Here is a 22045-nt window from a genome sequence, read left to right as displayed (position 1 = left end):
GGTAATCATTGAATGAATCCGCGTGCGCGGGCCCGCTTCGGGATATACGTTTCGTAATCCCCAATCGCGCCGAAAGTCCACCCGCAGCTTCGGTTACAGTCGAAGGGCGCGCGGCGTAATAGCGCAGAGCGCTGCATGGGGCCGTAATAAACCTGGAAAAGTGACTGCGGTATTTCGAGGTGTCGCCCACCCTCGTAAACCTCTCGGCGTTATAACAAGAGCGGCAGATTGGACAGTTTATCGCGGCACGTAGGCAAATTTCGGCGCACTCGTGCAAGCTTTCTCTCCTCCGGCGAGTTGACGACCCTTTTTTTTGCTTCCCCGTCGTCAGCTGCCACGGGTCGTCGATTTTGCCGGCGATGCACACGCGAAAAAATACGCCCGTTTTAGCGTGGCCTTCTCCACGCCACTGTTAAGCTTCCGGTGGTCGCGCACGTGCGCGGGGTTGATATCGAATAAAAACGTCCCACGTTTAGGTAACACCGTGAATGCACTCTGAACTGATGAAACAACTGAAGGGTTATCTGTTTAAAAATATTTGTGATGTTACTGTATATTCATGTGTGTGTGTGCGAATTATTCAAATACGTGTACCTTCAAGCTTAAAGTGTCGCTTCTAACTTTTCGAGAACCATGATCTTTCGGATATAAAAAAATTACGAGCTACATAGACATAAATTATATATTAAAATGTACGATCTATGTAGGGCGATCGTAGTTTTATGATTACGTAAAAGTGAATTAAATTTTACGTTTCTCAACACGGATATATCTACCACAGGGTAATCACTGCGCAACGCGCGCACACCGTGCGTCGCAACGCACAGAGGGATAGCTCCTTTGTGCATCTCTAACGAGTTATTGTATACATGGTGTATCAAAAGGTATATTAACTTTGAGCTGCATCCGATCGCTTACGTATTTACTACGCGTATTTACCATATTCTGACAGTATCAGCTAGCTGCGAAAGCTCGCGTAGGAGCGTTCTATCGCACCGTTCTCCAAAATCCATATTCGGCTATTGATATTATTATATAATAATACGTTATCAATTTCCGCGGGCGCTGGCCGTATGCTAAACGTGATTCTGTTTGTAGTACCAACATGTAATTTGCTACGGACGTTATCTACATTAGCGCTACGTTAACACGCATTATTAATCCGACAATCGTAATAATCGCTACGAACGCTTCGGCCATCGGCGATTAAAACTTGGGACAATTCGAGACGTTAAGGTACACGAGGGAGGCGAAGGGTGGCGTGACGGGAAAAGGTTGCGGAAGTTACCGACATAACATTCCGCAGTATTACCGCTCGTACTCGAAGCCGCGAACTATCGGTTCGATCCGCGCACTCGTGATTGTTTCAGACAAGCACCACTTGCTATAACCGTCGAACGTGACTTTTGCTCCTTTCCAACCGGGACGTGGAAACCTCTTCGTGTTGTATCACGGTGTCATAGAACTCGTATTTCAAACCACTCACACTTTCTTTACTTCCCGGTCGATCTTTTATACGAAAGCTTTTCACCGTGGACGCGAGCCATGTCGTATACTACGTAGTGTGTAAATGTGTAAGGAGAGAGAGGAGGATGGGTGTGTGTGTATATATTGTATATGTCAGGTACACGCTATTTCTAGGCTTCGCCAGGGAACCAAGTCGACAACGCGTCATTCGTTATACAGATTCAGCGCCGCGTTTATTTATGCGCCCAATTTTTTAAATAAAAACTACAATTAGTTCCGCAATTGTTCTCTATTTTTCTTCCTGATCGTGGGCGCCTCATAAAATGTCGTTGTGTTTCCGTTCTCGAGAAGCAGACACGCGCACCTCATTACGCACGAGAGAGCTAAGCTGGCGAGAGCCTGTCGAGTTACGCACGAGAAAAGAGGTGATTGCGTTTTTATTGAAATACTCATTTCCCGTGCAGACAGTTCGCAACGTGTACGCGTATACGCGCGAGAACGAATATGTAAGCACAGCATGCTGCGAGTCTAACTCGAATGAAAAATTAATTAAGCAGCGAATGGCGGTGCGGACGACAAAGCGGCTTAAATCCTTCGCGGGATCGCGCATCCGCTCTCCTCCGAGCTTTTCACTGCAAGCCGGTCGAGGTCTTTAATTCATTGTCGGCTTTCTCCCTGCATCACCCTCACTCGTCTCTAAGCTTTTATAAAAATATAATCTCGCCGACAATCGTCACGGATCATTTCACCGAGCTGATCTCGAGGATCGTTCTTCGATGCACGCGATTGCAATAATTGCCGTCTGTTCGTCTGCAACGTAATGTTGAATATCGCGGCACTCTCGGACAAGACGGCGGGATTACATAAATATCGCTCGACATGCACATTACTTGTCCCGTATTTGGGTCATCTCGGTACTCGACTTCGACTGCGTCGAACCGAACGAAGTGGAAGTTGAGATAATTCCCCGGTTCGGATATTATAATCGAGGATGTCGAATAATGTTGTACTTGGAGGGAAATGAGAAGCGCAATCGATTTTGACAGTAATCTTCCAAGTAATCAAAGAGAAGTAATTCGCACAGATCCGGGATATCATGAACGACTCGCAGAAATCTGGTTCGTAGATTCTGCTCCCACTCTCTCTCTCTTTTTCTTTTCAATAATTACCTCGAACATAAAGTAAGCAATGATATCATGATATCACGAATCTTACCGTTAAGCTTTCGTACTATCTACAGGAATTCCATCCTGTAAAAGAACAATAACTACATCTCCACGAACCTATCGATTAGCAACGTGTTGGCGGTTTAAGAGGTAGCACCGCTTACATAAAGAACTTCCCTGTATACACCTCCGAGCGACCCAATTCAACCGGTAATGGAACGAAGGTTTACCTGTTATGAAAGTCAATTCATTAGCTCGGCGACGACGCAGCGCGAGCGCAGCTAGCTATTAGGTATCTGCACAATAATGCACACCGAGTTCGATGCAGAGTCGATCTCGTGGACCACTCACGCAGGCAGACAATGCCGATGTCGATCGTGGCCGCGTCCTGAATACACGCGTTTATGGGTTTTGCGGTTACCGCGCGGTTGCTCGTGCACTTTCAACGTCCTATGCGTCACATCGGCAACCGCTGCCTCTCGTCGTCTTGCATTCTGCAGGACGATCAAAGACGAACGGTTCGTGCAACCCTCCTGCAGTGTTCCGTGGTGTTTTCACCCTGTACCTCGAAGAAGACCTATTGTTACGCGGCGAAATTACGTCGATGGAATTGCATCGGTTACGGCAGCAGCGCGATGCACGCGTGCTCGCGCGCGATGCGCTCGCGGGTGCGTTTTAATTTTCCGTGTATACGTTACGCGTGATAGCCGAGCGATGCAGATTTCGCGCTGAAGCCGGTCTAATACACGGGGGAATTATACTGCACGGTGGATGCGCACGGTGGGGCAGAATCGCATTCTGGCTTGCGTACCTTGAAAATTGCATCGTTCGCGGCGCAAGAGGGAAACACCGTGCTAACGCGATCCGCCATCGTGTTCACCTTTATGGTACAAGAATATTCGCTGCGCGGCCCTCGCTTACGCTAATTAAATACATTATCTTTCCGCCCACCTCTACTCCTCCCCTTCGCTCCCTCCGACGCCCGTTCACGCGGGAATAAATAGATATTTTAATGCCGCGTTCTTCCACAAATTTACAACCAGCCACCCTAATGGAGAGCGACTTTGGAGAGCAATTTCAGCCGGAGATTAAATGTTTATTAAGCTGCGGAATAATGGTAAAGGAATACACAGACGCGCACTCGGCCGCGATCTTCGATTTTAATCAGCTAATGTTTTTCTCAGAGCAGCAATTTATTTTCGCAGATGCTCGTTCGCTAGCATCCTCTCCTATCAGCTACTCGAACGACTGCACTTTCCGTGCAATGATGGCCGCGCACGATGCTTCAGAGTCCTCCTTCATGCGAGCACCAGGTGGCCACCCCCGTCGTTCCGTGCCCGTAGGAACGGAGATTAACGTCGCCAGCATATCGGAAGTTAAGCACGAGTTTTAACACGGCTTGTCCCGAACGTGACCGTGCACAGATCAGGGCGCATGCAGCGCGCGGACATTAGGACGTGATCAACGACGGACGCGCATGCAACCCCCGCCGTTCTTTCGATCGTGCAACGGCTGTCTCGATCGAGAAGAGGTGCATTCGCAACAACAAAGAGGTGCGGAGCACCTGACGAATCGTCGATTCCACGAATAAATCGCTCAAGTCGTTTATCCGTGGCCTGATCGCTGCGCGAACTTTTAATAACGGCGCGGTAATTTTAATAACAACAAAGATGTATAATACATATCGCGGAGAATTCGGGATTTCGAGTTCTTCTCCCTTTCTTTTTTCTTTTCAGCTTTTTTCTCTAGTTTTGTTTTAGTTTCCGTTGTTTTTGCTCCTCCCTCGCAATGAGGCGTCTGCAAGGATTGTTAGTTACTTCGCTGCATCCATTGCTTCGAGCTCCTTAGAATGCGCGTCGTCCCGCGAGACTTACTCTACTAGGAGGAGAGGGAGGGATCCTCTTGCACCATCTCGCGTCTGCATATTTCTTTTGCCGAGCTCGAGCTTCGCTCCTTCTGCTCTTTCCACGCGCCTTTCCGCCGCATCCTTTGTGATGCGCGTTCGTTTGGCTTGACTATGACAATAGAGCAAGATGCAGAAACGTTATGTAATTCTAGATGCTAATTGTACATCGCGCTCGCGGGGACGCACGCCATCTTTTATAAGGTGTCTCTCCTTCCCGCTTTTCCCTTTTATGTATTATCGGGTCGACGTTGCTGCGAGTTCAGTTTGCAGAAACCAAAAATGGCTCACCAAACGTTGCTTCTGTCCAATGGTCACAGGTATCGGTTATTCAATTTTGAAATAATCTGTTCTCCAGTTTGAGCACAGAAATATAAATCTTATAAACTTCATATTAAAATTCTCATTTTTAATTCAATTCTACTAATTCTACATTCAATTTAATTAAATATAACGTTGATATAAATGACAGTAACGCGTTAGAAATAGCAAGCCAAATAAAGCCACTGACATTTTTCTTCTCTCTTTTCACAAACGTGTTGTTTGGAAATAATAATAACTTTATTGTTACCGGTATAGAAATATTATATGATTACGTGTATACATCTTTCATCTGAAAATACCACCATTGCTCTGATTCCAACACCGCAACTATTTCAATACCGTTTTACGTCTGCTCTATTCAGCGCATAACGATCGCTCATCGGCGCAACTGTAGGAATTGCAATATCACCGGCGATAATTACGACCCTTGCATGAGAGAGATTTTATCGTCGAGAGGAAGCGGTGATTTACATGGGGGCGCACGCCCCCTCAGGTTTGCGCGACGCGCCGCTTCGAGCAGAACGCGCTCGCGAAATATACGATGCAGCGCACGTGCGCGTTTTTTTACGCTCCGAAATACGAAAGGCCGCGTCTCTGAAAGAGGGAGAAATGCCAGTCGAGGCCGTAATTCACGTCTGGCTCGAAAGCGCGGGAGCGGATTCGTGAGTGCGCGCGTCCCGCCCGCTCACGTTCGTTCGTTCACTCGCACGGGCCACGATTGGGAAAGCGTGTCGGAGATCCGGTAGCCGTCGAGGCGTTTACATTACGCTTGACACCACCGACATACAACGCGGCGTCCACCGGTTAAAGTCGATGTCGTTAGACCGCCGACGAACGCCACCCACGCTCCATGCACTCGAGCATAGCGCGTCCAGTCCGTCTGGCCTTCCGTCGAGTTAGTTACTCGGCAACGGTCCTTGCACCCGGCAAGTGGTAACGCCGTCATCGGTCAGCCTCTGCGAACGTTACGCGCACCTCCCCGTTCTCTCCCGATCGTGGCCATCATGAACCCATTCTGGTAACGCGATCTTCGGAGTTTCCGCTAAATCACGGCAAACGAGCAGCTTCTACCTTTGATTCTATTTTTAGGATGTTATATAGGATAATATAAATAGTTTGAATATTTTTATTTAAAGTGTAGTACACAAATGCGCATATAGGTGAATGGTCGATCAAAAATTGAAAGGTATATTATCCAGTTTTATTCGTGCGCTGGATGTGTTATTTTTATTGTGTCTTTCCATTCTTTAATATAAAGAGATAATAATTTAGATTTAATATCCCTCTTTTATTGATTGTTTTCTTGTTGAGAACGTTAATGAGAAAACGTTTATCCCGAGACGTCGGCTGGTAATGGTTCACTGATTTTCCTCTGGACGCGCGTAATATTATTGACCGTCCCCTTTAGGTTGCAGAAAAATAAGGAAAAGATTGCGATCTGCGCGGAGAACGGTGGTTTACGCCAGTTTACGGTGTACCCGACGGTACGGATTAAGATTTTATAATCTCCTGTGCTAGATCTCGTTTGAAACAGCAGTTATTAAACACAGGATCCGCGTGAGTTGGACAAATAAAAGTTGAGAAGTATATAACTACACAAGTAGCGCTTGTGCCCACTTTTCAAAGAGAGAGTTTGGAGAATTTGCACTTTCTGAAGACGAAACTCGGGAATTATATTTCATTCCGTTTTTTAAACTATTTTCTCGATACGCTCAATCGTATTTGACGTTAACGTCAAAAATACTGACTACGCGGACTAAATTGCAATTTCATATACATCACATTTTCACATACTGATGAGAAGGAATATTTAAAGCTAAAAAACTAGAGCAATTTTACACTTTCATAAAAAAGCACAGGAGAGCACAAAAAATCATATTTTTGCAAATACGATATAAATTGGCGACATAACGTGCAGAATCTCCGCTGTCAAGCACAAACAAGATTTAATTGATATCATACATCCGTATCGAAGAAAAAAAACGTTTTTTTCTCTTTACTTCTCTTCCTCCCCTTCTCTTTCTAGATATTACGAACGTATCAGTGATGAATCGAGTATTATTCTGCTAAACAGAATATTCCCCGAAATCCTATAAATCTAGCAGCTAAATCCGTAACACACCCCATGATACCACACGGGAGTGACGCGATTGCTCGTCTAAAGTGAGGTGAGGCAAGGTACACACAAGGTGCAAACGACCTCGAAGTACCCATGGTGGCGTTTACATTTCACTCCACACCACTTAACCAGTGCCTTCGTAGATGCAAGTCGATGTCCCTATGCTGTTCAAACGTTCACATATATGAGCTCCGTGGAGGGGTACCTTATCGTCCGTTACGATCTCGCTAATTTGACCTCCACCGGCATCAACGGTCGATTGGATGATGCCATTGTTAATACATGTCAATTGTTGCATAATGCATCATCACACACCTTGCCGTATAGTAAACGCAAATTAACGCAATTTACGATATCGATCTGCGAACGACAATATGTCCGTGCACTTCGATACATGTATACTCTACATAATTAATGAAAAATTATTTAAAATCGTCATATAAAATATGTTGCTCGCAGAAAATAAATTACATTTTCGCAGACGATTGGCCGCGAAGTCACAACACAGAGAGAGAAAGAAAGAGAGAGAGCTGTCGTTCCAGGGAATAAATTGTGCGAATAAATAAATCGATGGCATGTTACGCGGTAAATTAATGCGACAAACAATGTATAATAACCTCGTTGAATTTTATCGATAACCCGCTGGCATGTATTTAAATATTTTAATACTTACACACACATGTGCGCGCGTTACATCGCTCGGCAGACAATATCGCGAAGCGCGATCGCGTTCTAGTTGTGAAATTAACTCAATTGCGAAGAAGTTCCGTACGTCCAAGGGTTTTCGCCGAAGGGCTAAGTACGGTTCTTAACGATTTCTTCCCGGTGGAGCGAGTACGAACGGGGTCGAGGCTGAACTTGGCGATTGCACAAATTCACTTCGACGGAACTGGCGGACTCGTGACCGGACGGAAGTATCTGCAAGCGAGCGCCGTGCTCGCGCGCTGCGGCGAACTAATTCGATTTCCATCGAAAGTAGAGACGTGCATCCCGACAATCTCCCACTCCGCGCGTCGGCGAATAAATTCATTACGCTCCTCATCAAGGATTATATTCTTACTCTTCGCGCGTGGCTGCTGAGTGCGTGGAAATGGGAGAAAGAGGGAGAAAGAGGAAACGGAAAAACAGCGTCGTCGAGGGAACGCGGCGCCATGCGCGCGCCCGAGCGCGTAGATAATCCTCGGATCTACAATTACATTTTCATATAGCGCAAATTGCATTTCAAACCGCGGCAAACAGCGGCGGTGGCGGGATATATACGACGAGGCGGCGTTCGCCATGAAAATTATAGTCGGCGGATTTCCAGTTGAAAATGTAAGTATTGTCCTTAATGATGTTTTGTGGCAACTTCCGGCGCGACGGATACATCGCGCCGGCAACTTCGCGACTACATAAATTCGCTTACGGAAGGGGAGAAGGAGGAAGAGGAAGAAGGAGCAAAAGGAAGAAGAGAAGGAGAGAACCCGTGGACCGAATCAGCGCGCGAACGCGCGGCAGCGGCCGGGAAAATGCACGGACGGATTAATTTCCATATCAAAACAGTAACGCAGTTCTCGTAAATCCGTCAACGTTTCACGTCGAATAAGCTCCCCCGCCCCGCTCCGCCCCGGCGTGTCCCGATGCGGCCAGTTACTTCATGAACGAATATAAACCAGCGTAATTGCGTTTCATTTATAAACCCGCGCGCACATACGCTTCCATCGTCGCGTCGCGGTCGCGAGGACGGCGGAGACAGCGCAGCGCGCGCGTTTAATTTTTATTGCGGCAGGAATGGTCGAGTTATCTGTATTTTTAATGCGGTCTTGTGCAATTTAAAATCGCTCGCGACGTTCTCCTCCCTTTCTCTCGAGATGGGGATGTACTCGTCGCCCGTGGCGGTTTCTTCCTCCCTCTCTTTCTGTTTCTCGTGCGAATTGAGGCAACCGGCGAGACAAGAACGAGCGCGGAACTTTGTCGCGATTACGGTCGACGTGCACACAAATGAATTATAATAATAAGTCTCTCTCGGGAAAACGTTAAGGTAAGTGCACCACCAGGCGCGCAGGGTGTGTGTGCGAGTGCTCCCTTCCTCCCTTTCTGTCTCGATCTCTCGCTCAACCCTCACGGCGATTCCTTATGGCGGGACCTTCGCTCGCGGAAATCTCGCGCAAACTTCGCGATTGCGTAAATTCACTTTCGGAACTCGTCGCTCACCGCTGAATAGCGAGCGGCGACGGCGGGAGCTGGACTAACTCGGTTTTCATCGAAAGTAGAGGACACGCGCGCGGCTCATTAGCTGAGCAAGGCAAGAAGGAATGACAGAACCACCGTCTTCGCCGTTTCACCACCGACGCCGCCGTCTCGGTGCAATAATAGCGGCGCTGGTTAGGTACACTAACTTTTACGTCCAACTCCGAGGAATACTTAGGCCGCATTAAGACTTCAGACGAAGCTATTATCGTAATGCGCGCTTGTTAAGGAGGATTGGTCGCGTGCTAACTGGCAATTTCGTACTTCTATTAATTATACCGAGCGTTGATGCCGCTACATCCGCGAATCCGCGTGCATCCATCTTTACGTCTCGATAATTAGGGGTTTGCACGGGAATCCAGACCTGCCGACTGTTCCGACAGATTCAGATTAACGTGAGTAAATAACGGACGCGAGAAACAATAATCTGCGCAAAGCCGTTTTGAGATTTCAAGATATGAATGACGCATCGCGAGATGGAATTTATCGAAAAGCAATAAATCGCGATTATACTGTATTATTCAATCGTTCATCGCGACATACTTTCGCTTCTCTGCGTGTCCTTTATTTAACATCCACATTCTGAAAAATTATAAGATAATCCAATATTACACTTAACATTCTGTCATTCCGGGACTTGCGCGAAACTTTTCACTCAACTTTTCGTTAAATGTAAAACTTTCGGACTACATATTTCAACTAATCTCGCTGTACGCGCGAATACTGTATTAAATGCACCAATTTCATAGTTGACTTTATCTGCAATGCGCTCGGTAAGATTCGGAAATTGAATAAGGCTTTACGAAGCGAGTGACTTTCGCATTCAGCGTTGCAAAAGCGATTTCGAGAGATTTCCCGGACGCCGAGGCAACGCATCCATCAACATCGTACGGACTCGAAAGCCAAAATTGTCGATCGCTTTAATAAAATTTCGGTCGTAGCTACACTCTTTTTCCGAGTATACGCTGTGTCATTCCCAACTCGTCGCCTCATCGGGAAACCTCTCGTGCTGCTTCCGAAGAGAGGCCCGAAGATTCAATAACGTTTTACGACCCGAGAGGTGATTTTCGTCTAGCGTTGCGGAAACGATTTCGAAAAGTTTGGTCGGCGACAACGACAACCACGACGATGTCGAAGTCAACGTCGATGTCGACGTCGACGACGATGACGATGGCGAGACCAGACGAGGCGACGCGACGCGACGCGACACGCCGAGAAGCATGCTACGCTCGTAAAGGGGAAGCGACATGACGATAACTCGTACGTGCTAGCAACTCTGCGTGCAACATCCTTCTTATCCGTAATTTACGCCCGTCTGGGATACGAGTAAGGGCAGTCTAAGGACACTCCAGACTAATACAACGCGCCGCTGCGGCCGCAACCTGTAACGCGATAGCGGCATCAGCCGACTAAGCACCTTTCGCGGGTCCCCGATCCCTTTCCAGGCCCTCTCACGAGTTCACGAGTACTTACAGGATATGAAGATTGTCAAGATTAGGGCTGATGAGATGCCGCGTTTCCCTCGCGGGGCGTGAGCGTGCCCCGAATAATACCACCGGGTCGTTGAACGATCCGTGCAACGGTGAGGAATCCTCGGCGATGCCTTTCCCCTGGACGACTGATTGGGATCATCGGCAGCTTATCGGCGATGCCTGGCTGCAACGCGGACGGGCTCGTCGTCGACGAGCCGCGATCTCGGACGGGAGATAAAGGAAATGCGACTGACGTCGAGTGCGAGCTACGGTCCTCCCGAGATTCTCAGATGGGATCGATGGCGAGTTACGATGGCCCCGCACACATACTTTCCGCAAACTTCTTCGAAACAATGAAGGATAGTGATATAACGTAAACTATATTTTGAAGAGCGTTTTTAGACGTTTTATAACGTTTTTAGATTTCATGTCTCCATAAAATAGTATAAAATGTTATAAAATTGCGATTATCGTGTTTTTAAAAAATTTGAAAACGTTAATGCAAGATTACAACAGTTTTTGATAATTTCATGAATTCTGCTCTTCTCTCTTATAAAAGGAATATAAAACTGTACGGCATATAACGTAGATATACATGTACAAGCTGGTATAAGAAAGCAGTTAATAAATATTGTAGAGCAAAATCGTGTCATGCCAAAGTAATTCTGCAACAATGCAGGTAATTGATCACAACGTCCCGCACTCCCGCCCGATCTCCCGCTCGCCACCTTTAATTTCCGACTTACTCTCGAACGATCTCCAGGTAGGTGAATATACGTAGAGATTGCGAGAGTATCGATAACATGCTGCCTTAGGTAGTCTTATGTCGTCGTTTACTCCTAAGTAACGAAGTCGCTTCTCCTGTGTCACGGGAGCAATTGGCTGACTAAAGCACCCGAATAACGGATAGGAGAAGGTAAATACATTTCAACGAGATACTTTCGCAACTCGGGAGAACCCGTATAGTCGTTGATCCACGCTATATTCGAGAGATATGTGGCGTTTCGTTTTCTTTCTCGTGAATCACGATGGGACGCATGAAACAAGAATAAATGAGAGGAAATGTATATCCGATGGACGAGCTCTTCGGGGAACCATAAAAATATTGCAATAATAAATATAAGAACCGATCAGCTAAAAGACAGTTGCGAACGGAAGATGAAAGGATAAGTGCTCCCGTATCGATAATGTGCCTCTTGTTTGTGTAGCTTTTGTTATATCTTTTATATCGTGTAGATTTTATTCCCGGTCCAGCGTGTACTCGTGCCATGGAAAATGTATTTCTCATCGTTCAAGCATCGTGGTTAGCGCCCTGGTTGTGGGTAGATAATCTTGCGCGCAGCCGCCAGGTTTGGATCACGGCCAGGCGTGTAATATTCATCGCTTGACGGCGCCCGCGCCCGCTAAATTAGCAATGGTTACAACGTACCTTGCGCAAACTGTTTAGGCCTGCTTTTACATCCGGCGATTAAGGGGGCTTTCAGCTAAGAACGCTCTTACGAGCGAGCAAGAGGGCATTGTTTTATGAAAAGTTGCTGATGGATGGATGGAGAGATGCCGAGAGAGCTCGAGCTAGGGTTCTCATAATGTTCTATCATCCTTTGAGAAAGTATTCGTCTCTTTTAAGAGTAAATGCATCTTTCATGGCCCGCGGCCTCCGCTTCGCGGTTGATTTATTACATCGGCGTTGCCGACGATCAAGCCTGTCGCGAATCTTGCGGTAATTTAATTCACTTACCGCGAACTGGCTGGGCTCCATTTAACTACGTTCGTCAGTTAATGCCGAAACGCGACGATTGTAAATGTGTAATATTCTGGTGTCGTGCACACATCAACACGTCACGCAAGGAGGATGTATTCCGCGAGTCCCTTAATTGCGCATAATAATCAGCACGCAATAAAGTGTGTCGGCAGGATACGTACGAGTTTGAGCGTTACGCGGCATGCTTTGATGCCGATTATATTCCAATTACGCGATACTCGTGTCATTATACGCATTCTCCCTCCCGCTTTCCTTTCTCTCCTCAAAGCTCGTCGTCGGTGTAATATACATATTAATTAATACAGGCGCAGAGAATATTGGAGAACACTGCGCGCGACAAGTTATTGACATCCGCCACTTAGCACGTCGCTAATGATCTTTCACGTGCATTGGAACTTTTATTATATTTATAGATAAATATTTTTATCGATCTCCGTTAAGTAGACTGGCTAACGCGTTATTCGATTAATAATCGCTGAATTGTTGCGTTGTCAATAAAATGGCATTGCTTTGGACAGATTTTATACAATTAGAAAAGAATCGTTAAAGGAGTACACGTCAGGGGAATTACTCGACAACGCAGAAACGAAGCTACGATTGTTTAAATGAAATTGCCAGGTAGTGAAAAACTCGAGTCGAGAATAGTTCCGTACGTCGATGAGAACTTATTGGATTTATCGTGTGTTGTATTACCAGTTAATTTCAAAACCGTTCCATTCATGAGAGTAAAGTACCTTAGCCAGCTATAAAAGACGTTAATGCGTATAGAAAGAGGAGTGCGGAAAAGAACGGTTGTTACAATTATCGAGGTTGTCAAAATGAAATTATCGCATACTAACAATCGGATGCGTAACGCGCACGCGGAACTTTGTTCTCTCTCGACATGTATGACGGGCTAATTCGCCTAATTGCAACGCCGGCAACGTACTTTGTTACGACGGATACAATTCCATCAACTGAAATTTAATGCCTGGAAATTGTGAAAAACATCTCCCGAGGAAGAAGGATAGCCAACGGAGCGAAGGGGTTTATTTTCTGCGGCATTTATTTCTGCGACAGCATATCAGATGCACCGCCGCATCCGCCGCTGAAATTCCCCAAGTAATCGCTGATTTCCTGATCACGTCGTTTCTCCCGCTGACATTTATCATTTTCTTCCCGTCGCTTTTTAATCGCGACGATCGCTCGCGTTGCGTTATCGTGCGCTGCTACCGCGGTTCGATCGACCTCGACAATCATCGACAGATAGTCAGCCAGCGTCCATTCGCGAAAGTATTTCAACTCAATAACCAGCGGATAACACAGGCATTAAACGATTACGGAGTTTTAAACGAAGTTATCGAAAGTTAGACACGGAGAGCGCTCTCAACGCAGGGAATTTAATAACGTTTCGCGATATACTGACAGGCGATTCACAGTTCGAGGCCCATTTGCATTATCGTCGTAACGTGCCCTTATCTCCCTTTCTCTCTCTCTCTCTCTTCCTTTCTCGGGTATAACGCTATAAGCACTCATGAAATTTATTAGCGGACAATCGGCGAAATCGCCGAGGAAATACAGAAATACGGTTCGCGGAAATTACGGCTGGAGAGAATCGCTCGAGTGCATCTCTCTCAGATGCGTGGGGGGTGGACCCACTCCTAGCATATTGCGGCTTCGAGGCGATAGACCGCGGTGCTCCCGATTCCAAAATCGTTCGCGCCGTTACGGGCGGGCGAGCTCGTAAAGGATCGCGGTAAGGTACGGATCGTATCACCGGTCGAATGTCGCGGCTTCGCGGCTCCTAACGACCGCGATATCGCGGAAATTATCCGGCCTTTATCACATGCGCGCGATTAACGCGCGACCAGGATGACGCGGTCGGATATGCAGATACGCGTCGAAACGCGCCTAAGATATTTGCCGATGGGCCGGGCTCTCGGGTGCGCCGATCGTAAAACCGACGGCGTTGTTGGTGGCGGTGTCATACACGATGTCGATTAATCGATGTCGGTGTCACGAGCGCACCTCGCAGATCCGCTATCACCGCTCTTCGAATCGACCGACGCAAACCCTGATATCACACTCGGCTCCAATCCATTAACCGCGCGCTTAGGGCGCATCGTTGCGCGCGAGGGTCGATTTTAAGGGTACTTCGTGTCACGGCTGAATGCATGCTACGCCTGAGGGTTCCGAATGCACGCTGCTGCCACGGTGGACATTATGGTGCCGCTGATTGGAATTGGGTTCCTACGAGCTGCGGATGCGCCTAACGCGAATTGAGCCTCGACAGTCGTTGGAAACGCGACAATTTACGAGAAGTCCCTTTCGACTGACAGAAGTAGAAACGAGGACGCGTCCCCGTTTCTTCAGGCACGGTAAAAATAATTTGTATATCGCAATTCGAGGACTCGCGTTGAATTTCAACGAGCTCCGCGCTACGCTGGCGAATTTCGCCCTCACATGTGACACACGAGGGGATTAAACAATTTTTTTACGCCCATCCAGCCAGAGAGCAAACGCGGGTCCTTGGTGTAATAAAGATGTCGCTCGCGCCACGATGGAAAATCGATAATTCCGTATAAAACTAATTTTTATGGCCGCTGCGGCTGACAGTGATAACGTTTCAACTTGACAGTTTCCTCGCCGGCACCGTCGACATGCATGAGGTCGATTAATCGACTTTCACACGCTCTCCGTGCGCGAGTTCCACTTGCAGCGCGATACAATCATCTTACGTGAACGGTTTGGAAAGCGGGGCGCAATTTTGCGCGCCGAAGAACTTGGACGGAAATTGCCGAAAGCGTTTTCGCCTGTGGATCGCGTCCGAAATGAAATTTTCATAGATATCGAGGCAGTAACGTTGATTGTAGCGACTGATAACGAATCACAATTATCAACCCAAAAAATGACGAAATATATAAAAGATAATGAAATATCGAACTAACAATGGAAATTGTCTCGTCAACGTCAGCGCTCATCAATTAAAGCGAATTCCGCGTGCCAAACTGGCCAAACTGACTTTCCGCCGCTAATTGACAATGAAATTCAATATGTGTGACATTAATGTCGACACATTACCATTTTTCACGCCCCACGTACGTGCGCAAATTCCGTACGCGCGGCAGTCGGTCATTTCCACGAGTGCGCGCGTAACACGCATATCAAAAAACGCTATTACTTCACGCCATTCTCCCGATTACGTTATACACAGAGCGCGCTACGGTTTTACCGTGTCCTCCGGATGAAACAACGGCAGCCGTGGCGATGAGTTTAATTTCACAGGACTGGCTTCGCTTTGATTCCCGGCGTGAGAATTAAAAGCTCCGACGCAGTGCGCTAATAAACCTCGGCGGAGAACGTAAAAGTCGCGCTTATCGCGCGTGCGAAAATAAAGCGTTCCGCGCCTCGAGCGCCTCGACGACGTATCGTTTTACGTCAGTAGAGATGACAGCGGATGCGTATGTTCTCTAGGATGCTGCAGAGAACTGCACTTCCGCCAAGTACCTGCCCATCCACCTTCCCTATGCCGCGAAGGAACGCGAGTGGAACTGCATGACTGACGTATGTGAGTCAAGCCGGGTCCGCTTGAAATCGCACGTATGTATCATAACGCGGTGGTGCGCGGTTCTCCTCGTAACGGCCGCTCGCACAGCCCGGCTGCCGTCGTTAAAATTCACGACAGACCGAGCTTGAGCCAGGGAAATCCCGTGGAAAAGCCAACGGGACTGTTCCCGCAGTTCGAAAGTACAGCCAAGTCGCCGGAGTTGTTCCTGCTGGTTGCAAGTGTGCTCTGTGCCCGCAAAATTTATCATCGCGCACGCCGCACGCGGAAAGGAGGATGTCTCATGCTTCAACGGGAGAGTTGTGCTCTCCGCTCACGACAGATGCTCGATTAACGGCTGATCGCGCTCAGAACATGTGTTAATATAATAAAAAAAAAGAATGCACGAGAAGAAAAAGAAACTTTATCAAATTTATATAAGAGCTTGTTTACTTATCTGAATTTTACGTTGAAGATTGCCTAAAAGTTTTTGTTTGACTCTACGTCGTGAAAAAAGAGATCGGCTAAAACGCCATTCTGCATGTTGACGGAATAACATGTGCCCTTTTCGGATGAGAAAGCGCTCGATGCGGAAATCTTCTTAATTTGTTTCTCATTTCCTCAAATTAGACAGTCGTTCTGTTACGGATTGTAACGGATAAAAAATGCGCATTGAACGCACGGAACAACAGCGACGCCGGGAAATCGTATTGAGTGATTATAAAAAAGTGCGCCGTCCATCCCGTTGCGCGTGTCGCAAAAAAGCAGTGTACGGAATATTTCAATCTGAAAACGGCATGAAAATTTTCTACGTATGTATGTACACCGCACACAAAGAGTGATTAGCGAGACGAACGTTGCACGGGGTGCAAAAACGACATTTCGACTTTAATATCTGTTCCGGCGGAGCAATGTCAATCCACATCACATCGCTACTTTGATCCCCGCGACTGCGCGCGGCGATGTTGATGAATACATCTCGCATTATAATGAGGAAACGGATTAAGATGTCCAATCGTGCATCCAACTTTGTAACGAAAACACGTAACGAGAAAAGAGTGCACGGCAAGCACCTTAGCCGTGGAATTAGAGCGTAAGAGTGAAACGCTCGGGCGTGCACGCGCGGACACGATCGATCATCAGGCTGGCTGTTCTCGGGCACGTACGGGATTCGCTCGAAAGTGTTTTAGAAGACGTTCTTTCAGCGCGACGTTGAACTGACGGATGCCTTACGTTCCCCTCGGCGTCGCGTCCGGTCGACGAGTGAGCTCGCCGGTTTAAAATTCGACCGGGCGCACGGCAGTCGGCTCCGGATAGGAATCTGTTTGTCGAGAGGATGAACTGCTATTGCTGCTGCTGCTGCTACTGTTGCTGGAAACACTATAACTCCCGGCATGACGCCGTGACGTGATCCGTCTGTATGATGAGTTGCGAGAACCGTTAGCGATGATAAACGCGTGGCGCGCGGCTTGTCGTAACTTTTTGACTTATGACAAAGCGGGAGGCAAACGGGTCAGTGACGGAAGGGAGACTCCCTTTTACCACCCTCCCCTCCCACCTCCCGGGGTAAAATCCGGCCTCGTTCGCCGTTTCAGCGAATTTCGATCCGTTCTGAAATTAATCACCGAACGGGTAAATAAGCCCTGACCGAATTTATCGTTCACCACGATGTGAAGCGATATTAACGCCCGCTCCCGACATACGCGCTTTGACGCACGTTTACGCGTTACATCGCGGGTATTGAGACTCGATGATCAGGCGCGACGAAACTAATTAATGGCAGATACACGGACGTTGAATCGCCATTATTGAACACAAATGTAATTCGCAGCAGTCGGTCGATCGGTCGACAGCGAGCGGATAAGGCTATTTACCCGTGACAGCAAACGGATGACTGAAGGATAATGGGGAGAGCACAGATCGTACTATAACAGATTGGGAAATAATTAAAAGCAGCGGGGACAAAGCCGCCAACGCCGGCGATTTTAGATTCTCATTACGGGCAGTTTAGTCGGACAAGCGAGTTTTAGGCGGGCAGGATTCGACCGCGAGAAACGAATCCCGCCCGCCTAAAACCGAGATTTAGAGTTTCGGCCTGAGAACTTTCGCCGCGGACGCGACCGCAGAGTGCTTAAAACAATGGAACGTACTTTCCTTCTTTCTTTCTTTTTGTTTTTTTTTTATGACCGCCGCACCTCGCTCGTATAATTGAAGTGCCGTTGTAAACGGTCCGGGGAGCATCTGAGAAGCGTCCACCGTGCGGCGTCGCGACGTCGCGCTGTGGGGACGCGAACGAATCTCGATGCGTTTCTCGCGCTGATGGAGAGAATCGCGTGGACATTAAATCGCGATTACAAACGATTACGGAAACGAGATTCTCCTCCCGCGGCCCCCTCGGAGTTCCGCGCTTCGCCGCAGCCGTTTATCTTTGGCTCGGTCGACGCCGACTGGTAAAACGGAACATCTCGTGCACCGAATAGCGTCGTTCGCCAGCGTGTTCCTTTGTAAGCAACGTCGACGATGCGCGTCTATATATTCGAACGGAGGAATCAACTGAATACCAACTAAGAGAAGCCAATCGTCCGCTCGGCCATCCTCGCATGCAGAATTCTAACATTTCAGCAGAAGCCAACCACTACGTCTTCTACTCCTGATTCGCCTCCGTTAGGCGACCAGTGTTCCGTGGTAAAGCAGAAAGCTTGTCTTTGACGCGATCTAAGTATGGGTGCAAATGCCGCGTGCATGCACGTTGAAATTCAGCCGGGGGAAATATGGTAATTCATTGTAGCCTGTCTAGTCGGCACGTCTGCAAGTCAGCGTTTCCATCTGCAACGCGTTGCCTAGAAATTCTTTTAGCGGAAACTTAGAGGTGAAACGGCATGTATCGACGTTTTATTAATCCTGCCGATGTGTAAGTACACCTAGTACAACGTTATCAGGAATTTCGTGTTCATCTTTGGGTAAAGTACCAATTTTGGGAAGATTCGTACAGAGTAAATTCTAATTAAGTTCTGACACCCTGTGAGATTCGTCGCAGCTGGAATTATACAGCAGAGGAGATCTAAATGGCGAAGCCGTTGAAGATTACCGCGACGATCTAGTGGGTCTTTCAAGCATCCCTCGACCATACTTCGGTGTCGTTAACACCTCCGCCGCGCTTGCTACTACTTGCTGCGAGGTGCGCTAATATCTCTCATTCCAGTGAAACACACCCTCAACGGGAGTTATCAAACTTCGTGGCGCGTTGTCATCATTACAGCGCCTCCCATCCGCGGCCAAACTTTCCGGTCTGTTGAGATAATCATTGAATCAATCTCGCGTTTCACATACGGCAAGCATTGCAGTTGCAAGAGCGATAGCGCAGACGGCAGCAGCAACTGCAGCAACAACAGCACAGCCAAATAACTCTCGCAAGCGCATTGCGAGATGAGGCCTCTCCTCTCTTGTCGGGGATTAAGACGGGAATTCACTCCGTTGAGCTTCCCATCCGCGGGACAATGGAGTCGTGTGTCAAAGAGCGAAGTTTGATCCGACACAGTTCCGCGCGCTCGTCAAACTTGACTCATCGCATTCCGAGATTGTTGCACTCCGAACGGTCCTCGTTACGCGGCCTTTCGTTGCCGTTGTTGTTCGACGGATCCTTCTTTCCTCCCTCCTTCCTTCCTTCCCTCCTCTTTCGTCTCTCTGTTCTCTCCATTCTGTTCTCTCTCTCTCTCTCTCTCTCTCTCTCTCTCTCTGCTCCAGGCTGTTACATCTCACGTAACGATGAGCCGACGCGTGTCGCTTTCAGAGGGCTGCGACGGCGCGGCAAAGGGGTGACCAGCAACGTATGTCGCGCGCGACCGTATTTGCGGATGACCGACGGGGGTGGTGAAGTAAGTGGAGATAAACGAGCCGCAGTGTCGTCGATATACAAACACCGGCCATTGACAGGCCGGTTGACTTCGAAAGCGCCCTCCGAAACTGCCGTCAAAGCGGAGAGCGCCTTTGATCCGTGGGTGTTAAAATATTCCGTCCGGACGCGGACTGCCGCGATGCCGTCCAGCACGAAACGTCGTTTACATGCCACAGCTGAGGGTTAATGGGAAAAAGCGTGCTCGACAAAATCTGCGAGCCGTCGAGCATTTTGTACGATTCGTATCTTCTAAAAGCTCGCTCGCGCTTGCTCGATCGCGAGCGGCTAAAATATTTCGTCTCAAAGGATCGCAACGCGACTTTTATTGGAGCATTTGGCACGGTGCAGAATACACTGTTGTCAATTACCGTTTTCCTGAAGTTTAATCTGGTTCATTTTCGTGTACGTGCCTTGCAGGAAATACTCTCGATATAAACGTCTACTGTTCATGTGTGTGGAGCAAGTTCCGCGACACTATCTGCTAAAATATTAAGAGCCATCCTGCTACTCCGTCTACCGGAAACTGGTCAACCACTCAAACTGATACTCAAGGTTCGCTAATTAACGTAACATAACACTAGCGGTTTAGTGGGTATTCGCTGGAATACCAATTATCAAGTACGGAACATCACACAGATCGATTCTGTAAAGAAACTAGTTCGCGAAAACAGATCGCATATTCGATTTGCTCCGCGATGTTTGTTTCACGAGCGGTCTGGAAGGAATCGCGATGAGTGACCAGAGGGGAATCTCGGAAGGCAAAAACCTTTTGATGGACGCAATAACATACATGATACAACAAAAAATACAAAAATACAAGTCTTACCGTCCTTCACGCAGAACGCGCCGATAATCCAGAGCGGAAAGAGCGGCACGACGAGCACGTTCAAGTGTCTCGCGTACGCGTTGCACCGCAGACTCCTCCCGTCGTGCGGCCTAAAGTAAATCATGATCGTTCCACGTGACGAGACCAACGCGGCACGATCATAGCAACACCGATCACCAGGGAACGTCGTTGGCGTACATCCACCCACACTGTCTAAACGCACACTGATCTAACGGCGGACTACCCCTCTGTTTCCTCTTCCGGAATGCTCTCAGTTGAGTCCGGAATCCGGATGACGCGATTGCCGATTATCGCTCATCCTCCCCTTCGTCGGCGGGTGTTCTCGAGGGTAAACGAGCGATCGGTCACTCGGACGAGCCGCGCGCGGATATCAAGATTGGCGACGTGTCACACAAGAAGCCGGGAAGCAGCAACGAGGCTGAAAGAGACGGCGCTGGACTAAACTCGGAGGTTCGAGGCCTCTGTACATAATACGGATGGAGCACGATACCGGAAATTGATGATTGTAGATCGGCGATCGCGCGACGGTTCTCCGTCGCCGGGTTCACATCGTCGGCCCGCGATATCCGATCGCCTCGCGCGTCTCGGTACCACTTATCTCCTTACACTTCTTCACCCTTTCTTCTTCTTCTTCTTGTATATTAACCAACACTCTGTTTTTCACATGGTTCTTACTACAGATTCCCGATCCGGCGCCAGTCCGGCATCTCGTCGCTTATTTTGCCCGCGCTTCTTCCGGCGCCGATTCTTTAACTTCGCCACGGAGGAACCCCCTCGGAGCGGAACTCTCGCAACCCACTCGGACACGCGGCCTTTTCTTCCCTCTTTTTTTTCTTCTACTTTTTCCTCTTCGTCCGAACGTTCACTCGCGTCCTCGATGACACGTTCGATCGGCGCGTTCCAGCGCTTCAAGCACGACGGCGACGTGATGCGCGCCACTCACGGCGTCAGCGTGATTTCGCACTCCCTCCACGACTGTATTGGGCCGAACCGTGTGCGGCCGCCGCACACCGCCGTTCACCTGCTGCGGCCACCACTGGTGCCGCCACCGACGCGTCGTTGCTGCCGTCGCCGCCACCACCACCGCCGCCGCGAGCCAGCCGACGTCGACGTCGTGGAATCGTCGTCGTCGTCGCCGTCGCTACCACCACCGCCACCGCCACCGACGCCGCCGCCGCCGTCGATCGAAAAGAGGCCCGTGTTGTACGCGCCCGCGCACACGCTTTACCTCGCATGCGTATTGAACGCGACCGGTCTCTCTTTCTGCCTCCAGTCGGTATCCGCACGAGCTGTTTCCTCGTTGCTGCCTGTCGCTATTGCTCCCACAGTTGCTGCTAC

The 22045-nt window shown here is 48.5% G+C and overlaps 1 protein-coding gene across 1 annotated transcript in view; it reads right to left on the bottom strand.

Annotated features, from left to right (window-relative positions):
* The window catches only part of LOC105280531 (neural cell adhesion molecule 2), a 192961-nt gene extending 171150 nt beyond the window's left edge, over window positions 1-21811 (bottom strand). Inside the window, exon 1 of the mRNA XM_011341145.3 lies at window positions 20687-21811. Within this exon, the coding sequence (XP_011339447.1) occupies window positions 20687-20810 (124 nt within the window). The 5' untranslated portion in view covers window positions 20811-21811. The remainder of the gene's footprint in view (window positions 1-20686) is intronic.
* Window positions 21812-22045: the final 234 nt, after the last annotated feature.

Source organism: Ooceraea biroi, chromosome 4 (assembly GCF_003672135.1).
Source record: "Ooceraea biroi isolate clonal line C1 chromosome 4, Obir_v5.4, whole genome shotgun sequence".
Taxonomy (NCBI): domain Eukaryota; kingdom Metazoa; phylum Arthropoda; class Insecta; order Hymenoptera; family Formicidae; genus Ooceraea; species Ooceraea biroi.
The sequence above is the reverse complement of the archived record's forward strand: the minus strand, read 5'-3'. Positions and strand labels throughout refer to the sequence as shown.